At 55.9% G+C, this 26348-nt stretch overlaps 1 protein-coding gene across 1 annotated transcript; it reads right to left on the bottom strand.

Moving 5' to 3' along the window:
• Positions 1–1285: 1285 nt before the first annotated feature.
• KCNN1 (potassium calcium-activated channel subfamily N member 1) lies at positions 1286–25638 on the bottom strand. The gene is made up of 9 exons (XM_082651309.1): positions 25526–25638; positions 20650–21132; positions 19883–19978; positions 17199–17617; positions 14126–14267; positions 10086–10196; positions 9389–9516; positions 4794–4863; positions 1286–1860 (listed from the first exon to the last, which is right to left on the bottom strand). The coding sequence occupies exons 2-9, from the start codon at positions 21049–21051 to the stop codon at positions 1606–1608; spliced, it is 1623 nt and encodes a 540-aa protein (XP_082507435.1). The 5' UTR covers positions 21052–21132; positions 25526–25638; the 3' UTR covers positions 1286–1605.
• Between the last annotated feature and the right edge of the window lie 710 nt (positions 25639–26348).

The following is a 26348-nucleotide window of genomic DNA, read 5'->3' as shown; positions in this document are numbered from 1 at the left end:
GGACCGGGCGCCGCCCCAGCCTCCATCTGGTTGTTCCGCAAACACACCAAGCTCGGGTCTTGCTTCTTAGCCTTTGCACTGGCTGTCGCTGCTAGGAACGCCCTTCCCCAGATCTGCTCTCCACCCACCCACGCCCAAATGTCACCGGAGTCATTCTCTGGACTTATTTCTTTACGGCTCTGGTCGCTGTGTTTGTGACCGCTGTGTGTTTACTATGCCTCCTCCGTCAGACTGGGTGCTCCCAAGGGTGAACACTGTGCCCTATTTTCGGCATCCAATCTTACAGAAGAGGAAACTGAGGCCCCCAGAGGGGCAGCCACCGCCTAGAGGCATCCACCGGTGTCAGAGTCAGGACTCGAACTCACATCTGACCACAGCCCACTGACACCTCCCCAGACCCTTCTTGCTCTTGTGCCCCACCTATCACTTCCAGCCAGGTGGCCCATGGCCTTATCGGAGGCTGCCAGAGCCTGGGCTCTCAGCTGGACCCAGATTAGCCTCCCTCTCCACCCAGGGCCCAGCATCTGCCTGCCTCCCCCACCTGACTCCAGCACTCCGAGCCCAAGGCCTGGAGGGACCCTTTGACTCTACTTATGTCTAGAACCTTCCCCTCCATCCTGCCCCAGAGGGGCCCCTCAAAGGCCAGGATCACACCACTCCCCTCCCCATGGAGTGCCCTCCACCAAGTCCATTCTTCCCTTTGGCCTATGGACCCCTGAGTTTAAATCCTGGCTCACCCCTCCCTCCTCACTCTGTAGCCCCAGGCAGGTGGCTTGACTCCTCTGAGTCTCCCCATCCTACCCTGCTCAGGTTCTGGTGAACAGTCAGTGTGATAATTTACATTACATTGCCTGTATACAGCAGGTGCTCAATCCATGTCTGCCGAAGACTGAATGGCCCTCCTCACCCATGTCACTTCCCCCACTGGACCATGACCCACAGCGCCGCTGGCCCCTAGTGGGTGCTCCAGCAAAACCAGCTGGAAGGAAGTCCTGACTCTCTGCTGCCTCCTGTAGGCCAGGGCTGGGCCATGCTCTCTGCAGGGCCCCTCAATCGGTGTCAGGTGGGACCGGCGCAGATGTCCTCAGGGAGGTGTCTCTGATTGAGTTCAGGCCCGGGAGACAACCTGCCTAGGATGGGGATGGGGATGGGCTCACCTTGACCCCCACATCTGGTCTGGAACCCCAGGGCCGGGTATCTACTCCCCATGTTGTGATTATGAGTGTCCCCCAGCCACGCACAACAGGCAGCAAGTGGGTGGGTCCTGCTTTATTTGGAACTGGCAAGGACCCCTCTCCTGGCTGCTCCGCACCCACCGGGAGCCTGGGGAGAGCCGGGGGTTGGGGGTGGCAGAGGACCAGAGGAAGCTCCAGGCTCTCCCAGCTCCAATCAGGGAGGAAGCCAGTGGTGGCCCGCCCCTGCCCTTTCCTGCCGTATGGCCCTGCCCTCTGCCCGGACAGTCTGGCGGGCCCCAGTCCAATCAGCCCAACTCGGTTTCAGCTCCTTGAACTCCAAGAGGCGCCACTGTACAGGGCTTCTTGGCTGGCGTGGAGGTGGCGGCCACACGATGGCCAAGATTGAGGAGTCTGGTGGCAGGCAGAGCCGTCACCCGCAGTCTGAAGGGGCCGTGGGTGGCCGCCGGTGTGGGGGACTCCGAGCCACCGGGTCCAGTGGGCCGGAGCCAGGCCGGGGAGGCAGGGGTGGTGGAGGCGGGCGTATGGCTTGGGCGATGAGGCCCGGCAGGGCCTGCAGGGAGACGCCCAATGCATCCAGGCGGCTTTCAAGGGCAGCCAGGCGGGCCTCAAGCTCCTCGTGCTGGGCGTGCAGCTCGGACATGAGGTTGTACATGACATTCTGGGTCTGTCAGAGACAGGGAGGGTGGGAGAGAGGAGAGGCCAGGTGAGAGAGAGGGAGGGGTGGTTGCAGAGAGATGGCAGACCAGCCCCGGTTGGGTGGCGGCCCAAGTGAGGAGCAACTGTGAGCACACCCCCAAACCAGCCAAAGGCATCTTGCTGGGCCCCAGGGAGCGGTGGGAGGATAGGCGAGGGGAGCGGAGACACAGGTCTTGAGTGCCAGGCTCGGAGCCAGCAGACCAGGGGAAGGTCAAGGGAGGTCTTGGGGCCCAGTGGATGTGACCAGAGTTGCCATGAGGGGATGAACTAGCTGCATGGTCTGTAAAGCCAGAGGGTGGTCTTGGGTGATTCTGGACTGGTGTTGCTCCAGGCTGGGGACACGGTCGAGGGGGAGGAGGCTCGGTTGTGAACTATCCCCTGCTTTCCACATTCGACTGGGGAGGGGATAGAAGTCTGGGGGGGGGGAGAGGTGACCACCCCAAGAATCTGACCCTATCACAGACCGGGCAACACGACAGCCACAACAATTACATTACAGCAGGTCGTGGGACATCCCTGCCACCTCGACTGCTCCCCACAACCCAGCAAGCAGGGGCTGGTTCTGCCACAGTCCAGATGGGCCCGGGAGTTGCAGTGGGTAGGTGGGACACGCAGAACAGCCCTAGTTGCAAATGCCGCTCTAACCACCAGGTGGCGCTAGATCACCGTTCCGAGTCTCAGCCCAGCTCCGCGCAGTCTAGACGCCCAGACAGACCGCAGCTCACCGCCCGTCCTGGGCCTCAGATGCGAGGGCTGAAGGGGCTGTGCCACACCCTACCCCACCCCAACCTCTCGATCTGTGGGAGGGAGACAGGTCATCCACCCCACAGCTCCTTCTTTCCGCACTGTACTTGCAGCCTCTCCCTTCCGGTCCGAAAGCCTTTACCTGAGCCCTGCCTTCCACCCTTTCCTGTTACTGGTAGGCCAACCCCATCCAAGGATGAACAAATGCCTCTGCCCGCTTCCCCCCACCCCACCCCCGTAGGGCTGCAGACCCTCACCCCAGCCCGCCTCAAGGGGTCACACAGTCCCCCAGGGCCAGAGAGTAACATCTGGAGGCATCCAGCCCTTGGATGGCTCTTTTTTGGCCCTCTCTGAGGTTTAAACTTTTATTAGAATATACATTTTGTTTTTGTTGGAGAGATACAAATTAAATCAGCAACCTTGGAAAGCATTAAAATTTAATATTGGAAAACATTTTAACCTCGTTAAATTAAAAAAAAATTAGAAACCCTATAATCCAATCCAGTGAAAGGCTTACTTCGAAGCCTTCATTAAATGTATTTTGAGAGGAGTATACTGCTGTAATTATAAGGTTTAAATAACTTTTATAAATTCACATTTTAATCATCTGTACTAATGAAGGAAGTGTGATATGGATAATCCAAACTATAATATCTAGTACCTGAATTTTTCAAAGGCATTCGATATGTATTTGGAGCTGTAATCTCATATGACATCAAATTAGTTGGCCAAGGATTTCTACATGCTCTTAGGATTATGTTCTTTCTACTACCGATTGAATTATTTCTTCATGGTTCTAGAATATGTTTTTTCCTCTGTAATGTTCCCTTTCAAATTAAGTTTACGTGGGTTAGTATTAAATTGTTATTATTTTTTTTATTTTTTGGCCACTCTGTGCAGCATGAGGGATCTCAGTTCCCCAACCAGGGATTGAACCCCTGCCCCCTGCAGAGTCCTAACCACTGTACCTCCAGGGAAGTCCCCCGTTAGTATTTAATTAAATTGCATTGGCGCCAATTTGCAAAGTTCACACGTGAACTACTTATGAAAGGGCAAAAGGGAGTTCAGAAGAGTGTGACAAATATTCTAAGAGCTTGCCCAACTGAAGTTGAGTCAGTTGACATATCTTCTAATGGATGAATAAAAAGCGGGAAATTGGGGCTTCCCTGGTGGCGCAGTGGTTGAGAGTCCGCCTGCCGATGCAGGGTACACGAGTTCGTGCCCCGGTCTGGGAGGATCCCACATGCCGCAGAGCGGCTGGGCCCGTGAGCCATGGCCACTGAGCCTGCGCGTCCAGAGCCTGTGCTCTGCAACGGGAGAGGCCACGGCAGTGAGAGGCCCGCGTACAGCCAAAAAAAAAAAGGCGGGAAATTGGATGGGACCTGACATTAGAACCAACAAATAGATCCATTTATAACACACACCGATCTTACAGAGCTCTTGCAATCAACTTTAATTTCCTGAAAGATGTTTAATTGCTATACAAATAAGCTTTCTCCTGATGCTATAATTTGAATTTATAACCCTAGCAAAAGAAATTTGTTTTTCTCTTAGATTTTAGAGCTTGTATGTAGATGACATTTCTAAATACGAAAGTACCACTTCACCAATTTAGCCCACTAATTACATATTCTTATTAAAACTTTTTATTAGCTATGAATTAAAAATATAAAATAGATGCCAAAAAAAAAAAAAGGCTGACAAAAATTGGGACTTCCCTGGTGGTCCAGTGGTTAAGACTCCACACTTTCACTGCAGGGGACGTGTGTTCGAACCCTGGTCAGGGAACTAAGATCCCACGTGCCGCATGGCGTGGCCAAGAAATTAAAAAAAAAAAAGGCTGCTAAAACAGCCGCCAATGTTAAAAAGTAAAGATTTTACACACAGATGTAGATTTCTGGCATCACTCTAACAACTGGAGCCTCTGGTCACAGTGGACCCCTGCAGACAGGGCTCTTATTCCCTGGTGGCTGGTCCCTGCCTGCCCTGCATCACTTGCCTGGGTCACCTGTCTATACTATGGGCACCAGCCCTGTCCCTCCCTCCCTGGCAGGAGCTGGGTCTTGTCCTTTACAGAACATCCCTCATCCTCCTCTGAGGGCCTAACCAACTCCTTCTGGACCAGGGGGCTGCCCCACCTCACCCTGCCCTGCTCACCTTGGCCAGGTCTGCGAGCGTGTTGGTCTGGTCATTTAGCTTCCCTTGCTCAATCTTCACACTCCGGAGCCTGTGGGACAGGTGGGAAGGTGGGGTTGTGCAGAGGCTGCAGTGGGGTCAGGGTTCCTCCATGCACCCACCCCACCCAGAGTCACCTTGTGGGATATGCAGTGGGGGGTGAGGGGCAAGTTGGAGGTTAGCCCCCTTGCAGCCCGTTCCCTCCTGGCATGCAGGGGGCAGCAGGGCCTGGAGGGCGGTTCAGCTACCACCCACAGTGCCCACATGCACTAACCCCCAGGAAGAGACTTACTTCTGAGCTCTGGCAGGACCCAGCGGAGCAGGGAGAAACCACAAGGCAATTTTAATCTCAGCACACCTGGGCAGCCCATGCCCAACCCTCCCACGTGCGCCACCCCAGGGCCAGGCTAGGGGCCCTGGACGGCGGAGGGGCTGCTGCTCTTGCTCTAGGGAGAGGTCCAGCCTCTGAGGGGGTGGTACCAGCCCTCAGGGATGCATCCTCCCTCTGCCCCCTCCCTCCAGCAGTGCCTCACAGCAAATGCAGCTGCCTCCGGCCCTGCAGCCCCACTGTATGCCTGCCTGTGCCAAGCTCCTGGCCCTGGAGGGGACATTTAGTCCCGAAAACTATGCCCGTACCATTTCCCAAAGGGGAAGTCAAGGCTCAGAGGGGCAAAGCCGGTGCCCACTGGCATCCTAGCAGGATTTGCACCTGAGTCTGCCACTCAGCCTCTGAGACCTTGGCCCCCGGACAGCTGCCTATGGGGCTGGTGGTGGGGGAGTGTTGTCCTCACCCCTTCTCTCCACCCCTTCTGTAGCTAAACCAGCCCAGGGAGACCTTTCCAGGTAGGGCTCTCCTTTCCTCCTCACTAGTCCAAACTCAACCCTTGCACACCCACATGTGATAGATGCTCGGAGAGGCCCCTTGGGGCCCACCTATGCTGGGTGTTGCCAGGACCCCTGAGAGGACCCAGCCCTCGGTCTGGAGAAGTGGAGGTGGATACAGACACCCCTAGCCCTGGAAGTTGGCAGGGACTTGCTAAGGAGCCACTGACATGCCTGCCCTGGGCAAGTCATTCCTGGCGTCTCTGGAACCTTCCTGTTACAGGTTGAATGGTGTCCCCCCAGAAGACATATTGAAGTCCTAACCCCCAGAACCTCAGAACGTGACCTTCTTTGGAAATAGGGTCTTTCCAGATTTAACTAAAGATAACTGGTGTCCTTATAAAAAGGGGGAAATTTGGACAGACACGTACAGAGGGAGGACAATGTGAAGATACAGGGAGAACATCATATGAAGATGGGGGACTGGAGCAATGCTTCTATAAGCCGAGGAGCATCTGAGGCTGCCAAAAGCTAGGAGAGAGGCCTGGAACAGATCTTCCCCTGATGCCTTCAGAGGGAGAACGGCCCTGCCGACACCTTGATTTTGGACTTCTGGCCTCCAGAGCAGTGAGATCATAAATTCTGTTTTAAACCACCCAGTTTGTGGTACTTCTGTTAAAGTAGCCCTAGGAAATGTGTACGCTTCCCAAACCTATGCTGTGTTCCTCAGTTTGTCCTCTCCAAGACCACTGTTTCCTTTTCACTGGCTGCTCATACTGCATTCCCATCATGGGGACTCTCCAGCTCAAGAAGATGCCGTGGCTCCCTCATACCTGCAGGTGGTACCTCTGGTCTCCCTGGCACTGTGCTCATTCCCACCTCCCCACCTTTGCCCAAACTGTGCACACTCCCTGGTATGCCTGCCCGCCTCTCGGTTTCCTACCCAAATCCCATCCACCCTTCAGGCCCTAGTTCAAACTTGCTTGATTTCATCAGCTGTTCTCATAAGGCCACTGTTTTTTTGGAAGTGTTCAGGGGGACCTAAGGGTGAGCGAGATAGTCCTTCCCCAGAACAAATGGACAAAGGTCACTCACAGAGCAGGTGCCTTCTCCACAGACCTAACTCTCCTCAATTCCTACCCTCCGACTTCTCCCAAAGAACCTTCTGGGACATCCCTTGGGGCAAGGTCCAGAGCAGAGCCATGTCTGTGTCCCCCATGCCTGGCACACCAGCTGGTGCAGGAAATGTTTGTGGAATGACCAAATGAACACATCGAGGGTGGTAATAACAACAACAACAACAGTTCCCATTTTCAGAAAATACTGTGTGACAGGCAGGTGCAGACAAATCATCTGGTCACCCCAATTGTTTGATCCACACTCCATTCCTGGAGAAGAGGCATGTCACCATTGTCTCCACTTTACAGATAAGAAAACGAAGCTTGGACTACTGTAGTCACTTGCTTAGGCCCCACAGTTAGGTGGCAGAGACTAGATTGGGACCCAGTGGTCAGTAAACAACTGTTGAAGGGTCAACAAGGAGGGCCTTGGGGTCTTATGAGGAAATAGGACTAACACCTGGGCACAGTGAAGTCAAGCAGGTGGGGCACCAACTCCTCTCCCTGCTTCATAGGTGATAGGTGAAGCAGAGGTTGGGGGTACCATGTGTTACTGACTGCTTGTTCTATGCCAGGAACTATGCCAGGCACTTCTGCACATCACTCCATTTAGACCTCCCCACAGTCCCATGAAATAGGGACTGTTATCATGAGAAATTAATCCAATCATAACAGTACACACGATAAATGTAAATGGACTAAACTCTCTAGCTAAAAGACAAGGATACTAGGGGCTCAAGGAGACTTTTCGAGTGATGAATCTGTTCATTATCTTGACTGTGGGGCTAGTTTCATGGATGTATACATATGTTAACACTGATCAAACTGTACACTCTAAATAGCTGCAGTTGACTGTATGTCGATTATACCTTAATAAAGCTGTTCTTTTAAAAGAGGCAAAATTATGAAATAGGATTAAAAAATTAAAGTCAAGCTGACTGAGCTTCCTCTCCCATGGCCTGATCTCGCTATGGTCACACTCCATTACCCTCTTGTGCCCCAGGAGCTGACCGTCCCAGCCACACCCTGGGGTCTCCCCACAATAAGCTTCCTGGCTCTACCGCTCACACCAGGGTTCTCTGTGCTGCCTCTCATCTCTGTTCCCTATGGGTGACTTGGTTGCCTTCCTGTTGTACTAGTTCAGACCCTAACATTGTTTGCCTCGCTTTCTGGTTCATCAGCCCCTGAGTCTGGCCTGAGAGTTCTTGGGGCAGGGATCCATCTGATTTTCCTAGGGAAGCCCAATTGTGAATGAGGTTTTCCAGGATGTAAGAGCTGGGAATGCATGGGCCCATTCTGAAAAGTGCTTAAAAACACGTTGTTTTCTATTTTAAATCAGCTACTATGTGACTCAACTGTAATTTATATGTGAGTGCCCAATCCCACAAGATTTGAAACTGTTTAAATTCTAGACTGTGTACTGTCCCATACATCCTATATGTAGCTACTGAGCATTGAAATGTGGCTGGTCTGAATAAAAACGGGCTGTAAGTGTAAAATACGTACCGGACTGCAAAGATTTAGTATAAAAAACTTTCTAAAATATCTAATTAATGATTTTTATATTAATCACATATTAAAATGATAACATTTTGGATATATTAGATTGAATAAATATATTAAAATTAATTTCAACTTTTAAATTATGTATGTGGTTCACATATTTCTTGTGGACAGTGATTGGCATACTATGGTCTATAGGCCAAATCTGGACAGCTGTTTGCTTTGGAAAATAAAGCTTTATCAGAGCATAATTACACCCATTCATCCTTGCTGTCTTCCTGCTACAACAGCAGAGTTGAGTAGTTGTGACAGAGACACTTTGGCCCACAAAGACTGAAATAATTAATATCTGGCCCTTTACAGAAAAAGTCTGCCAACTCTGGCTGCACACTGGACTCACCTGAGGAACTTAAACTTGAGCTCAGGCTGTATCCCAGACTCTACTGTAAATGGTGTTGGGTATGGCCTGTAGGATTTTATTTTATTTTTTAAAAATTTTCAGCCACGCTGTGCGGCTTCTGAGATCTTAGTTCCCCAACCAGGAATCAAACCAGCACCCTCAGCAGTGAAAGCGTGGAGTCCTAACCACTGGACCACCAGGGAATTCCCAGCCTGTGAGATTTTAAAAAGCACCCCCACGTGACCCCAATGAGCAGCCAAGATGAGAACCACTTGATTAAATAATTCTCAGGAAAAAGGGACAACAGAGAAAATTAAGTAATCTCTAATTATCCCACATGATCACATGAATCAGGCCACAGATTTAATTCTGAGCTTCCTGGAAGCCAAAGCAAAAAGGGGAAATTGCTTCAGTGTCCAAGGGGAGAGTCATTTTGGCTATTTCAGAGAATAAAATATGCTACCTGCCACTATGTTGGGTGGTTTGCATGATTTATCAGAGGTGACTGTTCTGGACAAGTGCTGGGTCCATCACCTGCCTCCCTCCGACCAACCCACTATCCCACCCAGCACAGAAGCTGCAGGCCCCAACCAACTGACCACCTGGCATGGGAATGGCCATGATGTGGCCATGACGAGCTGTCTGGCCTAGTCTGCAGCCTCCTCCCCGGGGGCCAGGGCTGCCTCCGTGCCAGGTGGACACAGAAATGCAAGTGGGAAAGGTGTTGGACTTACTGATGGATGGCTTGGAGGAACTTACGCTGGTGTTTCCGAACCCGGGCGTGGTCTGGCTTTTTCACCAGCCTGGTGTGTTTGTAGATGAGCCACGTCTCCCTGAGAACGTTAGCAGCGGCGTTTTTTACCTGAGGCCAGAGAAAGAACAGTTCCTTAGAGTAGCACAAAACTATGGAAGGCTCTGGAAACCTCCAGAAACTCCTGGAAATGCCCCTCTGGGGTCCTGGGACTGTAGGTCAGGACCATGTTTACACATCCACATCTGTGCTGTGTGTGTGCACGCGTGTGTCTGCCTAACACACATCACTCACCATGGGCCAGACCCTTTCTATACAACTTGCAAATGTTAACTCAGTCAATCTACACACGCCGGTATCTCTCTCATTTTATACGTGAGGAAACAGAGGCACAGAGAAGCTGACCTGCTGAGTTCATCCGGCTTATAAATTGCATCTGGTTGCCTCACCACGAATCCCTGACTCTTGCTGAGGGGCCCGTGACTGGGCTGTGACTGGGCACAGAAGTGGACACCTGTGCACAGCTTAAGGGTGTTCACATGGTGGTACAGCCCAGGGCAGTCTGGGCACACACAGGCAGCGCGGCATGACCCGTGGGCACGTGTGCAGAAGTAAGGTGAGGAGGGTCTGCCCTTGAGGACCAGAAGGCGAAGTGGCTGTGACGGGGCTGGCGTCCTTACCCGCTTGGTGAGCTGAGTGTCCATCATGAAGTTGTGCACGTGTTTCTCTGCCTTGGTGAGCTCCAGCTTCCGGGCCACCACGGCCACCACGAGCGCCGTGCAGCCAGCCCCCTGCATGAAGAGGGCGAGGGGGCATGTCAGGGTCCACCTCGTATGGGTTGCAAGTAGGTACCCTCCTTCCTCCAGGAAGCCCTCCTGGTTCCTCCCCCTCACATTTGCCCTCCAAACCTGCAGCGTTGGCAAATCCCATCTTCTGAGTTCACTGACTCCCAACCCCGCTAGCTTAATATCCATCAAACGTCCAGGGAGCCTGTGCCATAAATTAGTTCATTTGATCCCCAACAACCGCGGGAGGTAGGACCGCTCTTATCCCCATTGGGCAGAGGGGGAAAGTGAGGCTCGGAGATAAGAGAAAGCACAAGAAACAGGCAGGATCTGCACGTACATTTGGGGCTGAGGCCCACGGAGGTGGGAGGATTGGGAAGCATTTCCATCCAGGCTTTGGGGTCTGGATGATGGGGACAGAGACCCGGCTGACATGTTGCTGGCCAGTCATGGGGGCGGATTCTGCTGGTAGGGTCAGAAGGGTGGCGAGAAAGAAGGGTCAGGCCCGCTGCCTGTGGTGGGGCATTTGCAGGAGGAAAGAGGCAAAGTATTGGACCCAGGATGCGGGGAAGTAAAGGGAGGGGACACCTTCCCCGTGATGGGTACCCTGCTCTAGCAACCACCCTCCCCAGTATGTTCTGAATGGCAGCCAGTCCCCCGGCTAGGGAAAGAGGCCAGAGAGGACTTGCTTGTCCACTTGGGGGCCACTTGAGAGACAGAAGGGCAGGAGTGAGGATCCGAGGGGGAGGGCAAGGCTCAGAGGTAGGGGTGGGGGGCAGTGAAAAGTGATGCAGAAGGAGGGCGGGAAGGGGGACCTTCTGCCACTGAGAACCAGGAGACGGGGAGCCCAGGACATCCAGGTGTCATCAGCCCCAGGAGTGGTGTGGAGCAGGTGGCAGGGGCCAATGAGGGGGGCCAGAAGGTGGCTCCCCACCTGCGCTGGAGGCTGTCTTTGGCACCGCACCCACCTGCTGCTTCCTCCTGCAGCTACTGCATACAGGATGGAAGGAAGGAAGAGACCTGGGCTCAGCCTCTGAGGGCCAGGGGAGTGGCTAGTTTTTCTTCCGAATGGAAGGAAACATTTATGGGGAAGGGTGGGCACAAAGTCGCCCCCTGAGGAGACCCCATCATGCGTTCCTGGCCAGGACGAAGGTCTTGGGAAGACTCAGGAGTCTGTGTTCAAGAAAAGCCCTGTCAACTGGGGCAAAGAAACATACTGGAAACCTCCATGTAGAACACTATGCCCCCAGGAAAAGGACCAGCCAATGACTCCGCACAATAGCATGGATGCCACGTCCGGCAAAAGACACTGAGTTCAGAGGCCATGCTGGGATGCCTTGAAGTTCAAGAATGAGCAAATGTGTGCTTTATAAGCTATTGGACGGGGGTGAGTCCGTGGGGCAGAGACTGGGAGGGGACACACTTGGGCAAGGGTAGAAGAGGAGAGGTCTAACAGAAGAATTTGAAGGTGGCTTAAAAGACCAATGTGTGGGGAATTCCCTGGTGGTCCAGTGCTTAGGACTCTGCGCTGTCACTGCCGAGGGCCCGGGTTCGACCCTTGGTCAGGGAACTAAGATGCCACAAGCCATGCGGTGTGGCCAAAAAAAGAGAGAGAGAGAGAGAAAGAAAGACCAATGTGTGGCTTCGTGTGATACCTGGCTGTGTGGTGACAGAGAAAAGCAAAAAACATCCCTGGGTGTAAACATTCCTGCACGTGCCGGGGGCGCGGGTCTGGAATGAGCCACAGGGTAAACACGGAACTAATTTTCTGGAAGGAGCCTCATCCCAGAGAAGAGAACCTGGCTTTTCTGTTTCGCTGCGGGTTTTCTGGGTTTAAAGCCATCGTCTTATCTGAGAGCTCTTCTTTTTTCGTTTGTAAGGTTCATCTGCCGGGGATGGGGGTAGGGGGGTGGATTGTGGCCGATCTTTAGTTTTTTTCCCTTCCAATCTCACAAAATAGCGTAAGCAAACAGGCATAATGCCTTTTAACTGAGAGAGGGTCTAGGTCAGCTTGTCCAGGAGAAGCGAGGCCCCGGTGGGGGCCAGAGGAGGACGTGGACCCCCAGCTTGTGTCCAAAGAGGAGGGGACAAGAGGTGAAGAGGGGAGAGAGCCACGGGCCTCGGGAGATGGTGACAACAGGGTCAGTCTACATTCAGTGAAGGGGGCTGGGAGGAGCCAATGGAAAGACAGCGCTTCCCTCTGCAGGAGGAAAGGAAACCATGGTGGGGACGGCCTAGTACTTTTCTTTTTTTTTTTTTTTGCGGTACGTAGGCCTCTCACTGTTGCAGCCTCTCCCGTCGCGGAGCACAGGCTCCGGACGCGCAGGCTCAGCGGCCATGGCTCATGGGCCCAGCCGCTCCGCGGCATGCGGGATCCTCCCGGACCGGGGCACGAACCTGTGTCCCCTGCATGGGCAGGGGGACTCTCAACCACTGCGCCACCAGGGAAGCCCAGCATAGTACTTTTGCAAGAACAAAAGCATCTCTCTACGAAGAAAAGGAAGTGGCCTGGGGCGGACCCTGGGGGGAATCGGGTTGGTTGACTTCCTTTGGATTGTGGGTGTTCATTTATTTTTTTTCACAAATTGAAACCAAGCAGGGCCCTGTGGGGCTCCTGGGCAACAGAAGCCTTTGGAACAGTTGCTAATCAGGGAAGGGAGGGGAAGGGATGCAGAGACAAGGGAGGGGCAGCCAAGAAACCATAGTGCAGCCTTGGGGCAGGTCCTGGCTCCACCTTAAAGGATGCACAGAAGAGTATCTTTGAGCTCTTCTGCAGAACTAAGGCCCCCAGCAAATGGAAGATGAACTATTTGATGAAGCAGTCTTCATTCCAGAGAGAAGGTCGTAAGTTTGATAACCTCAAGAACCACAGAAGCTCATCAGGAGATCACCTCAGGTCAGATTAAAGGAATGCAGGCCCTGCACACACTCTGGGCCTTATCAGCAGCTCCGTCCATGAACCATCACATAAAACTCCTCACCAAATCCTCCCAGGTTGGGACACACAGTTTTGCGGGGCATGAGCCTGCTGTGTCCCCCTTTGCCTGGCAAAGCAATACAGCTCCTTTTTCCTACTTCACCCCAAACTCTGACTCCAGGATTTGATTCAGCACCAGTGCACAGAGGCTGAGTTTTCGGCATCAAGATGAACATGCTAGTTGGGGGCTGGGGAGAGAGGGGTTCCCTACTGTACGTCGAACAGTTCATAATTCAAAACACGGAAAAGCACTTGTGGAGATGCAAGAAACTTGGAGAGAAAGAAGGTTCCAGAAGGAAGGGATGGGCAGGGAACCTAATGATCAGATCAGGGTAAAGGGAAGGCACCAGACGTCAAAGTTTGCCCATACAAGCAGGTGGACTTGAGAAGTCTTTAGGGAAGAAGCGGTGCTGCCTGGGCCCACAGGAGTCACAAGAGATAAACCTTACACCCAGGGGCTCAGTGGGGTGCTCAGGACACCCCGGTAGTCAGGAAATGATGGAGAATTGGGCTGTGATGGCAGGGCTCAGAGGGCATTGACTGGGTATCCGAGGCATTCATGACTCTAGGCATTTCCTATAAATGAACGGACTCAGTCCTTGCAACAGGCAGAGGGAGTGGCGGAAACAGAGGCACAGAAGCATCAAGCCTGTTGCCCTGCATCCAAGGGCTGTGAATTGAGCAGGCTGCGGAGCATAAAGGGGCAAAAATGACTCTTGGTTCAGAGTGGACCACAGCATCTGGACTGGAGAATACAGTGGAAGCTACATATCTAGGGCTGGAAGAACCCAAGAGGAGATGTCCCCGGGAAGCCTGAGGGTGTCTTCTGTGTCCCATCAGAGGGAAGGAGCAGGGTGGCAGAGGGGTGGGCTGACACAGGGAGGATCTCTGAACAGGTCCACCTTGAGACGGCGTGGGCTCCCCATCAGTGGGGGTGTGCAAGGGCCCTCGCCCTTACCATGATGCCAGTGAGCAGGCACACGCCCTTCCCGCAGTAAGTGTGGGGCACCATGTCGCCGTAGCCGATGGAGAGGAAGGTGATGGAGATGAGCCACATGGCCCCCAGGAAGTTGCTGGTCACTTCCTGCTTGTCGTGATACCTGGGGGTTGGGGGGAGCCAGGGAGGGCCCAGTCAATCCACACTGGTCCCTCTGCTTTCATCACACCCCCAGGAAGGCAGGGCCCTGGGTCTACCTGGCTGCATGGGGGCCTTGACTGCAGGGAGCTGATCACTCTGGAGGCTCAAAGTGTCCAGGGCACCACTATAGGGCAGGGTGGGGGGATGGTTAGTGCCAGGGGCAGCCCTGTGGTCCTCCTGAGGGTACCACAGGGCAGAGGGCAACCACTCCTTCCCAGCATCCCTTCCAACCTTCTTTCACCTGACCCCCAAGCTGCTGGTTATTGGGCAGAGAGGGGTCCACATGTGGGTGACGCACATGAGCGTGCGCACGAGGGGGCATGCACATGTGTTCACGCGTGTGCACACAATCCCCCTCCCAAAGACAGACACACAGACAGAGGCGAACACGGGTGGCCACGGGCACCAGAAGCGGCAGGAAGTAGAGGCGAGGATTCAGGTCAGACACTAGGAAGAACTTCCCCAGCCAGCAAGGTCCCAAGGAGGGAGGAGGACCCTACGGGGAGACAGGACCACACCCTGGGGCTTGGGAGTATTAGGAAAGTCAATCTGTGGAGGGCAGTTGCCCCAACCTTGGGCCTGGGGCTCTCCTGGCAGTCAGGAGGGAAGGGGCAGCCTGCATGGCACTGGGGAGAGGCCTGGGACTCAACTTTTGTTATTCAGGGGGACAGACCCCAAGGCTTTGCAAGGACATGGTTTTGTCCCAATCCCAGGCTGTGTGGCCTGGGACCCTGGCCACACAGGGTCCTACCTATGGTTAGCCCAGGCTGGGGGACTAAGGGATTGGTTCTCTGGGTCTGGGGATGGCTCAAGGTTCTGCTCCAGCTCAGCCCCCTACCTGCAAAGCCCCTTCAGCTCTGGGAGGTCAGGAAGCCCTTTCCAGCTGACCCCCTCCTTCCTAGGCCGCAGGGGCAGGACAGGGGGAGCTGGCGGGTAGGGCTGTCCCAGGCAGATGGGGCTGGGGTCAGGGGCTCAAGATAAGGAGGAGATGGAAACCCAAAAGGTGGGAGGGAGGGTTGGAGGCCTTCCCAGCAGGTCTGGGCTTTGAGAGTCCCTGCCCCACTGGAGGGTCGGGTGCCATTCCAGGCCCCTTCAGCCTGGACTTCCAGGCTGCTTGCTGGACAAGGGGGACCAGGGACTGCACCCCATCTTTCACGGAGGTATGTGAGCCCCAAGCGGCACCCGCTTCCACCTCTCAGGAGACCAGGGCTCCACACCCAGGAGGCAGGAGGAGGGGGGAACCCATCAGCCATCAGGGGAGGCTCCAGCCCCAGCTGGAGCTATGGTGGGTGCTACAGGACCACCCAGGACCAAGGAGTGGGGGGCATGCAGGAGGTGGGGTGGGACAGAGCCACAGGGGTGGAGCGAGGCAGGCGAGAGGGCGTCAAGCGGTGTCAGAGGGCTCAGAATTTAGGATTGGCTGCCCCCCCGGGCCCTGCCCTATTCCCCACCCTTACCAGGCACCCCTGCAGTGACCCAGCCTGGACCCCAGGGATGCCCGATGCAAGGCACCCTCTCCCACTCCCCAGATCTCAGTCCTGAGGTCTGTAGGAACTGGCACGGGGGCACATTAGGGGTCCAAGGAGTCCCTGTGTGACCCTCAGACAGTAAACCTTGATGACAGAAAGAGCTAGGCCCTCAACCCCGTCAGCCCGACATCAGGCTGAGGCAGGGGTCATGGAGGGGGCGCTTGAAGGGGTGAGGACTGGGGATCTGGGGGCAGGTCCAGCCCAGGAACCTCCCAGGAAGCCCGGTCCCAGCCCCAGCTAGGCACAAGGCAGGAGAGACCCCTTCCCAGACAAGGCACCCCCATGCCCTGAGAGGTCCAGTGGGGCCCCTCCTCCTCCTGGAACCGCTGGGGGTTTCTGGAAACAATCAGGAACTAGGCCCTCAGGGATGTCCCTTTGCCCCTCAGAGCCTCAGTGTCCTCATATATAAGTCGGGTGGATGGCCCCGCACCTTCCAAGGCCGTTCAGAACAGACCCCTTACGGGGGTCTTAAAAGCTTGGATGGGTTTCTCGTTCACCCCAGACCCCCTTAACTCTCCAAAGGAGCTGTCTGAACCCCTGGGGCCAGCTGCCCCGACAAGGCACCAGAGCTACGTAAGCTCTTCTCCCCCCTTCTCCCCGCCACTGCCCCGCCTTGGTGACAAGGACCCGAGGGATGCCATGTGCACACAGCCCGAGAGTGGCCTGCCTCCCGCTATCCTGGGCTTGGCCCCAGACCCACCTGCCTGGCAGCACTGGGACAGTCTCTCCGCGGGGCCCTGTGGGCTCGGGGCAGGTCCCAGCCACTTGCCTCACCTCCCCACTCCCTCCCCTGGTGGCAGCGGATCTTAAATTCCTGGCGGGCAGGGCAGCTGGCAGCTCTGCACACATAGCTCAGCTGAGGGTAGGACTCACATGTTTTCCCTACAGTCCGGTGGGGCGGGCAGAGGGGAGAAGGAGAGCAGGTTAAATTGTGGGGGGGATAGGTGGATGAGGGGAGGGCCCTGTTCCTGCTGCCTCCGCCACCCTGGGCCAGAGGTTGGGCCAGGGGAGGGGCCCCTGGGGGAGGGGGAGGAGGAAGAGGGATGGGGTCCTAGAGGGGTGTGGGGTAGGGGCTGGAGGGGAGTGGGGACACAGGGCTGGAGTCCCAGGGATGAGGGAGCTGCACTTGAGGGACTGTCACTGAGGCCAGGAACTGGGTATGGTGGGGGGGCGGTCACCAGGGTCAGAATCATGGAGATGGAGTGATGGCTGGGGGGAGGCCTTGGATGTCTGAAGTCGTGGGTAGGCATGGGGTTCACCAGGGTCAGAAGTCAGGGGGACAGAGTGACGGCTGGGAGAGCCCTGGGGTCACTAAAGTCGTGGGTGGGCATGAGGGTCAGTGGGATCAGGGGTCAGGGGCGCACCTCTCACAGACCCGCACGGTCCAGGCGGCGATGATCCAGGAGGAGATGCTGAAGACAAGGAGCACGGTGCCCGGGCAGATGGTCATGAGCGTCTTCATGACGAAGCGCGTGTTGAAGGTGATCTTGTTGAGGGCGCCGATGCTGCGGCTGGAGGCGTCCGTGAAGATCCTGCTGTGCAGCAACATGACGCGGCCCAGCAGGTAGAGACGCAGGAACATGGGCACAGACAGCAGCACGTCCACGTCGGCCTCGGCCGCTGCCGGCGCGTACGTGAAGGCTAGCCGCGCTGTCCACGTGAAGCGGTAGTGGCCGGGCACCGGGTGGATGGCGCACACGGCCAGCTCCAGGGAGATGAGGAAGACGCGCTCGCACGTCATGGCGATGCGCCAGTCGTCTGCCCCGTTGTCCACCATGAACAGCTGCGGAGGTCAGGCGGGCGGGATGAGGCGGGCCTCGGACACGAGGCCAGGCCCCGGAGCAAGATCCCAGCCGAAAACCCCGTCGGCTTTTACAAGAAACACGGCCTCAAGAGCAAAACTCCCTAGTTCTCAGGGTCGGCCACAATTCAAGCTAAATGTGGCACAGATGTTTCCCCAAAAGTCAAACACAGAGTTACCAATGACCCGGCCACCTCATATAGGCGAGAGAGATGAAAATGGTCGTTCAGACACGTCCTTGTGTGCACGCAATCACAGCAGCACTGTTCATGGGCACCCAAAGTGGAAACAACCCAAGTGTCCATCAGTGGATGAATGGATAAACAAAATGTGGTCCTTCCACACAATGCAACATTACTCAGCCATAAAGAGGAAGGAAGCATTGACACATGCTACAATGTGGATGAACCTTGAACACATCAAGCTGAGTGAGAGAAGGCAGTCACAAAAGGCGACCACTCGGGGCCAACGAGGCAATGTTGCCACCACAGTGGGCCTCGAAGTTGGGGCGTCGAGCCAAGGAAGACCACACTCCAGCCTTCAAATCTAACGGGATTTGCCTGGCTAGGTCTGAGAGAAGTGTAGGACCTGCCACCCCTTTCTTCTTTCATATTTCTCCCTTCTGGAACGGGAATGTCTATCCTATGCTTATTCCACCATTGTATTTTGGAAGCACACAACTTGTCTAGTCACAGTTGGAGGAAAATTTTGTCTCAGGAGGAACAGTACCTCGAATCTCACCCATGTCTGATTTAGATGATATTTAAATGAGCCTTTGGACTTAGAGTTGACGCTGGAATGAGTTAAGACTTTGGGGGCTGCTGGGATGGGATGAGTGCATTTTGCATGGGAGAAGGACAAAGATTTGCAAGGTGGGCCAGAGGGTGGAGTGTTATGGACTGAACTTTGTCCCCTCAAAATTCATCCGTTGAAGCCCTAGCCCCCAGTATGACTGTATTTGGAAATAGGGCCTTTAAAGACATAATTAAGATTAAATGAGGTCATAGGAGTGGGGTCCCAATCCTACAGGACTGGTGTCATTTTATAAGAAGAGGAAGAGATACCAGGGATGTGTGAGCACAGAGCAAAGGCCATGTGAGGACACAATGAGAAGGTGGCCGTCTGCAAGCCAAGGAGAGAGCCTCAGGAGAAACCAACCCTGCCAGCACCTGATCTTGGGACTTCCAGCCTCCAGAACTGTGAGAGAATACATTTCTGTTGTTTAAGCCACTCGGCTGTGGTGCTACAAACACACAGTGCTTCCTTCTTTTTTCATTTGGCTGAATAGTATTCCATTGTACGGATGGACCACATTCTGTTTATCCATACATCAGTCAGTGGACATGTGGGTTGTTTCCTCTTTTTGGCGATTGTGAATAATGCTGCTATGAACATACGTGTACAAGTTTTTGTGCGGATGTAGGTTGTTTTGTCTCTTGGGTGTGTAACTAGGAGGGGAATTGCTGGGTCATATGGTAACTCCATGTTTATCTGTTTAAGGAACTGCCAGACTGTTGTCCACAGCTGTATCTTCAGAACTGCTTCCTTTAGTTCAGGGGTCACTGTCCCCCTCCCCCCAACCCCCAGCCAGATCAGAGACCCCTCCTGTGTGCCAGACCCTGGGTGTCCCCTGACAGGTCTGCATACAGTGCAACACAGGCAGGATTTTCCTACACCCATCTCCTGCCATACTGTGGCTCCTTGAGGTCAGGGGTCAAAGGCCAGACTCAAGAGCCACATCTGACACCTTTTGGTGTCCCCAGGCCTTGGTGCCAGCCTGCTGTGGTAACGCCTGCCTGACAAGCCCTGAACTGGGCTCTCCAGGAGCCTGAACAGGTTTTGATCAACCCCTGAAATAGGAGAATAAACTCTCTGGCACAAGATAAATCTTTCAAAAACAGGGTCCGATGGACTAGGAAAAGGAGCCTGGTGCTACAAACACTGGACCCCATGGCTGCAAAACCTCAGAAGACCCAGGGCTGTGAAAACAACCCACGTGCACCAGAACCCCAGCCCACCTCCTGCTCCCCCAATGTTGGTGTTCTTTACCAAAGAATCAATGAAAATTAAAATGAAGATATGCATTCCAAGGAAATTTAGAGTGATCTAAACAGTGTGTCTCCACAGAAGTCCTTTTTTTTTTTTTTTTTTACTATAAAGAGGCTACTGATACTTTTATGTCTTAGAGGGCTGGGTTCCCAGGTGGCTGGGGGGAGGGGAGCTGCCCCAACCCCACTGGGCACTGACCTGGATCTCCCGGGCGTGGTAGAGGACAACCAGGCCCAGCAGGATGACGGTGGAGAGGCTGATGAGGCATTTGAGTGCAAATGAGTACAGGGACTCCTGGACAAAGAGAGAGGGCAGAACAGACACTGTCAAGGCAGGCAGCCCTCCTGACCCCCCACCTGGTCACTTCACTCAGAAAGTGAAGCTCCGGTCCTCACTCCTCAGGCCTGGGCTGAGAGCAAGGCGGGCCCAGCACTTCGGCTTATAAGGCCTGGCTTCACATGGGTACAGCACTCTACAGTTTACAAAAACTGACCTCATGCAGACGTAGCACTTCCCGGTTTACAGGCTGACATGGCTCTCATCTCCCTCTGTCCTCACATCCACTTGGGGACCCATGTAACCTGGTCCTGACCGCTCTTGAAAAAGGGAAAGCTCTTTCCCTGCTCCTCGTGCAGCCCTTCTCGGGGGCTCCCCCCTCCCCCCGCTTGACCTTGGGAGGCAGCCCCATCCCCACCTTCAGCCAAGGTGCAGTCCCTTGTTGCAGGGCAGAGGAAACGGGCTGGAGGCTTCTGGGCCCACCTGCAGCCTTCCTGCTGCCCCCACGGGGTGGACACAACAGGAGGCCCAGGGGCCCCCACCTTCCCACCTCCAGGGACCCCTCAGCATCCCCCACCCCCCTCTCCCAGGGCTGATGTGGCCCCCCACCCCGTGCCCAAGGGGTCTCAGGGAGCCCAGTGGCACCGGCAGGGCCTCCCTGGGGTGCCAGGGGGAAGGGCCACACCTACCTTGCTGTAGACCCCCCAGGATAGCTCCGTCTCCGTCACCATGACAACAATGCCGAACATGCCGAAGATGAGAGCGTAGTCACTGAGACGCTTCCGCTTCTCAAAGAGCGCCCGCCGGTGGCCCAGACGGTGGCCCACGCTGGGGGGCTTTCCCGAGCCCCTCTGCCTACCCGCCTCATCCTCCTCCTCATCTTCCTCTTCTTCCTGGTCCTGGGGCTGCCCCCGGGGGCTGCCGGGCGAGGGCTGGGCCGGCTCACTCTTGGCTACCACCACCTGGATGCCTGGGCCATTTGGAGGCTGAGGCGGGTGGCCGGCCTCGGGGTCCGGAGGGTCTCGGCCCAGGGCACCCAGCCCGCCACCCAGTGGCCGTCCCCCGAAGCCATTGTGTCTGTGGCTGTTCATGACTATGTGGGTGCTGGGGTTGGGCTTGCTGCCGGCCGCCCGGGGCCCGGCATGGCTCAGCAACTGGGCTCCCGCGCTGACCTGCAGGGCATGGGGGACACGGTCGTGTCAGGGCCTCAGCAACGGACCAGAGGGCTACGGACCCCACCCCAGCACATTCTGAGGCTGGAGAGGCCAGGAACCGACTGCGGCTGACACGTGGATTGGCCACTCCAGAAACCTGCCTATGTCCCTCCTCTGCTCCAAGCCTCCCCATGGCTCTCCAGTGCCATTGTATAAAAACTCAACTTCTCACTGTGTCCAGGAGGCCTCTGTGGTCTGGCTCCCACCCACCTTATCCTTCTCACTTTCCCCAGAGTCACTCCCTTCCACCCACGGTGGCCTACCCATTACCAGATCCCGGCAAGCCTGGTCCTGCCTCAGGGCCTTTGCACCTGCTGTGCCCTCTGCCTGGAACACCCTCCTACCAGACATTTGCCCACTGACTTTTCTGTGTCTCCAGGTACCTAGAACAATGCCTAGCATTCAATAAACACTTCTGAATGCCTCAAGATGGAATCCGCTGGCTGGTTTGCCTGGGAGGACTAGAGGCCGCGTAAATGAGCAGCTGGGAGGTGGTTCCAATCCAGGCTTGTCTCCTTCTGACCTTCAGGCTCTTGGACAAGTTAATCTCGCTCTATTCCAGTTCCTCCCGTAGAGCCGTCCAAAGGCCTGAACACACTTACATAGTCACGGGATACGGCCAGGGGGAAACTGGGGACCACAGCCATGGCTATGAGACTCTCAGCTCCCTCCTGCTTAGATGGAGGGAGGTCTGTGATCTCCAAACACATTCCAGGACCAAAACAGCAATCCAGGATTTAACTCTAAGATCCCAGAATTGATGCTACAGGGTCTTGGGAGACGTGCTTGGCCCGGTCCTGTGACCTCGGGCCAGACTCAGTTTCCCCACCAAGGAAACTGGCTACCAAGGAGGAGACTGTCTGATCTGCCCCCTGCTCCTGCACAGGGCAGTGTCCCCTGGCGTCACATGAAAGGGCAAGGACCTTGAAGACGATGACACGCACATGATGAGGCTGCCTGGAGTCCAATCTCCTGGGTCCCAACTTGCCAGATCCTCCCCTGCCACCCCCACCCCCAGCCCACTCTCTCACTCCCCACCCCTGCAGGCACCCCCTGCTGCCACCACAGCCTGCGTTTACTGAACACCTACTACACGCCAGGCTCTGTCCTTTGCACAGATTTTTCTCCTTAATTCTCACAACACCCCCAAGAAGAGGGTCCTGGGATTTGGCCAGTTGTATAGATGGGGAAACTGAGGTACCATGTGGTGAAGGGACCATCTCCTTACAAGGCAGATTCTGAACCAGGCTGCCTTGTGGGATTCTCCCAAGAAGCCACACAGTGGTGGGCTGTGGGCCAAGTGTTGTCCCCTTGGAAAAGGCCAAGCTGGCATGTGCTGGGGGCCCAGGAAAGGGGGCTGCGTGCACAGACAGGACACCTCCCTGGCCCTGAAGCCATGTTCCTGGGGGTGACAGGCTCAGAAAGTGTCACATCAGGACCTGCCAAGATGAGCCATGGTGCCAGGCGGGACAGGGGTGACCTTGGCCAGGGCACTACCGCATGCATTGCAGAACCACCTGTGCCTGTGTCCGTGCCCCGCCCCAGGCAGTATCTGTCCCACTCACTACACGTCTCCAGACGAGGGTGCCAGCACACAGTAGGAACACAAGAAACATGAGTCTTAGAATGTGTCCCACTTCCATCCATGTCACCTGTGACTTGATGCGTCAGTTTATAAGAGCTAGCCCCATGTGGTCCCAGGACATCACAGATTATATGGGCTCATCTCCTGCAGGGCCAGCACTTCACAGGTTATAAGGCTGACCTTGGCCCTGATCTCTCTCTTCGTTCTCACAAGCACTCAGGTGCCACTCTCCTCTGGGCTAGAGCCCCTGCTTGCCACCTGAAGGGCTGTCGGCTGCTAGGCAGGGCTAAGAGCTTGCCACCAGGACACACACAGCGGCCCCAGACCATGGCCTCGCCCAAGACACAAGGAAACCTCAGGCACCCCTCCCATCTTCCCTCCTGAAGGTGCAGAAGGCTCCTGCCCAGGGCTGGGGAGCAAAGGCAGGAGAGGTGGTGGCCTGGCAGTCAGGACCGGAAGCGGGTGGGAACGGTGCAAACGACCTTCCAAAATGCACCGATGAAGATGCAATTTGGGGATGTGACTCAGCCGCCCAACACACAGGCCAAATTCGGCCGTGTTTCCGCCATGCTCCTCCTTGCCTGGCAGCGGTGTCCTAACGTGTCCTGGGCAGGGAGGGGGTGGGGTAGGGCATGTGAACAGGCGGCAGGTGGCTTCTCGGAGGGCCTTCTTAGTGCCCATGTTGTTAATGCGGACCTATTGCTTATTGTGGGCCGAGACCTTGATGAGAATTACCACATTTAATCCCTATTGCCACTCAGCAAGGCAGGTGGCATTCTTACTCCCATTCTACAGAGGGGAGACAAGGCTCAGAGAGGTTCAGCACTTTGCCCAAGGTCACACAGCCAGAAAAGGCAGGAACTAAGTTAGTGCAGTCTGGGGGCAGTGGATGGCAGGATCTGCCTGGGTCCCTCTTGATGAGTGGCTGTTTGGAAAGGGAGCCAGCCTGGCCCTGTCCTTGAGGGGCCACAGAGCTCAGAACACAGGCATGGTGACAGTTCCACCCCTTCCACGACCTCATAGGAAATGGAAGGACAGAGCGGCCTGCCTGCGATCCCACAGGAGAAGGGGGCAGCCCGTTTCTAAAGACTGGGTGGGACCCTAGGGCCCTGGGGACAAGAGACCCCACCCCTCCCCAGATTTACCTTCCCCTCCCTCAATGCAATCTGGGCCTAAAGCTGGGGTCCCCAGGACCCTCAGCGATTTCCCAAAGAACCAGAAGTCCCTGTGAAACCCCAGCCAAGGTTTGGATGTCCATGAAAGGGTGTGTTTTTCTGGGTGAAGGCCCTGGGTTCTCCAAGGAGTTCCTCTAAAAAGCAACAAACATCCTATGGGCTGCATTTCGTTTTGAGGGTTCCTGGAATTCCCCAAATTGTCTAACATGTCTGGGGCACAAGACCTCTGTTCCTTGAATGCTGGGGTGAGGGGATGAGCAAAACCCCGCCTTCGTGTCCCATCCCACGAGATGCTGTGGGAAACCTGTAGGCCGAGCAGGGCCGGGGGGACCCAGGAGGGCTCTTGAGGAGTGGGCGAAGGTGTGCAGAGAGCAGGGAGCACGGAGGCCGACTCCTCCGAACTGTCCCATCCAACAGGAAGAGAAAGAAAATGGCCAGACCCGAAAGGCCCTCGAGTGAACTCTTTTACAAATGATGGGTTGATTGCAGAGGGACCTTTGGGTGTCCCAACCAGGACAAAGTCACTGCCACTTCCTCATTTACCTCTTTAGTAAAGGGGCGTCTCGGTGCCATCCCAGCAGGGTCAGTGGCCACAATGGAGTGAGATTTCATGTGGAAAATGCTTAGCACTCAGCCATGGGTACGCCTGTTGTGGTGACACTACCGAACACTGTGATCTGTCCTTCAGAGCTGGACCAGGAGAACGTGACCCCTGCCCATCAGTCTCCAAGGCAGAACCTCCTTGGGGCAAATGCCCACCCCATTGCTCCCAGGAATCATGGCCAGAGCAGCACATGGTAGAACCTTCCAGGATATGTGGGTGAATTGTGGGTTGTGTGCCCCTGCGGAGGGTGGGGTAGGACCCTCGGACACACCTCCACCAGCACTCTTGGGGCCACAGCTCTGCAGGGTGGACAGGATCTGTTCGTCCTTCCAACCCCATGGGCTGCCCGACAGTGGGTGCAGCAAGTCGTTGGCTGACTGCCCCATCCCTTAGGCATTCCCCCCATCACCACCCGTCAGGAACCTGCCAGCAGCCAACAGGGTGCAATTAGCCTGCCCTAGCCTGCTGTCCCCAGTGCCCTCCACTCTGATGCATCTCCATTAGCATCTCTGGCTCACCCCCAGCCTTCAGCACTCACATTTGTGGCCCCACCCTCCAGGACAGCCCAAGCAGTGCACTGTGCTGGGTACCCAACCTCTGTCCAGGGAGAGCTGGGGGATCCGGCTTTCCGACCCCTGCCGTGCTGCCCCTAACGGCTGGATACAGGGGCCAGTTGTGAGGGTCTCCTTCCTCCCATTACCATGTCAGTCCTGGGTCACTGCCTCCACCCCGAGAGCTCCCCCACCGTATCTATGGAGTTTAGAGACTCACTGCTCTGCCCCCGCCGAAGTGAACCCAGTACCCTCCCCCTCCAGGATGGGGGTCCGTGAATCTTTACTCACTCGGGCAGTGCACATACACACATTCCCCCCGTCGCCGTATCCCCTGGGTTGCGGACCCCACGGAAACCCTCCTAGCCCCTGCCCAAAACCGCATCTCACTCCGGGACATGCCGCCCTGGGTGCCCCTGCCCATCCCACTCAGTACCTGCGGGACTCGTCTTGGGCAGGCGGACGAGGCTGGAGGGGAGAGGGTCCGGCGCGGCCGCGGACCCCCAGGCAGGGGCCGGGGACGGGGTCGCGGGCGGGGCGGGCAGCAGCGGGCGGGCGCGAGGCCCCGGGGCGGTGGGGCCGGGGGCGGTGGCAGCGTGCGCATCCCCCGCCGCCCTGCCCACGGGCCCGGCCGGGGGTCGAGCGCCCGCCCGGGCAGGGAGAGGAGGGGGCGGTGCGACGCCGGCGGCGCAGCCGATTGGCCGATCCCGGGTTGGCACCGCCCCCGGCGACCCCGCAAGCCCCGCCTCTATTTAAAGATCCCTCATTTCCCCGCTTCCCCCTTCGCTCCCCAGCGAGCTGCTGCTCCTCAAACTCACCCTTGCCCCGCGCCGTGGAGAGGACCTTAGCGAAGCGAAAACTCCCGACCTCGACAGCCTTTGAGAACTAACCACTCCTTTTCCAAAATCAGGTCCCCAAACTCCAGCCACCTCTCAACATTTGCGCGCCTGGGGGCTGATCACACCACGCACTTGCTGAGGGGACAACTTTGCAAAGTGACTGGACATCTCCCTCCTGAAATGACCTCATCAAAGTCCTCTCCGTGTGGGGGAGTCTTGGGGTGGGAAGCAGGATGTTGGCAAGTAGAAGATGCCTCGGAGTTGGGTATGGGGGCTTCCAGGGGTGGAGGGGGGTGCCTGCTGGGCCAAAGGTAATCTTTTTTGGAAGGAGAGAGCCCACTCAGACTTAGCCCCCTCCCCCAGTCCTAACTCCCCAAACCAATGCCAGGATGGCAGAACAGCAGGAGACTATTTTGGGGG

Source organism: Grampus griseus, assembly GCF_964374135.1.
Source record: "Grampus griseus genome assembly, chromosome: 3".
NCBI lineage: Eukaryota > Metazoa > Chordata > Mammalia > Artiodactyla > Delphinidae > Grampus > Grampus griseus.
The sequence above is the reverse complement of the archived record's forward strand: the minus strand, read 5'-3'. Positions and strand labels throughout refer to the sequence as shown.

Coding starts and splice junctions, on each gene's coding strand:
- KCNN1 (XM_082651309.1), bottom strand. CDS start 21,051: ATGAACAGCCACAGACACAATGGCTTCGGGGGACGGCCACTGGGTGGC. Junction 14,268..17,198: donor ACCGTGCGGGTCTGTGAGAG/GTGCGCCCCTGA, acceptor CCCAACCCCCAG/GTATCACGACAAGCAGGAAG. Junction 4,864..9,388: donor TTCCTCCAAGCCATCCATCA/GTAAGTCCAACA, acceptor CCTGTCCCACAG/GCTCCGGAGTGTGAAGATTG.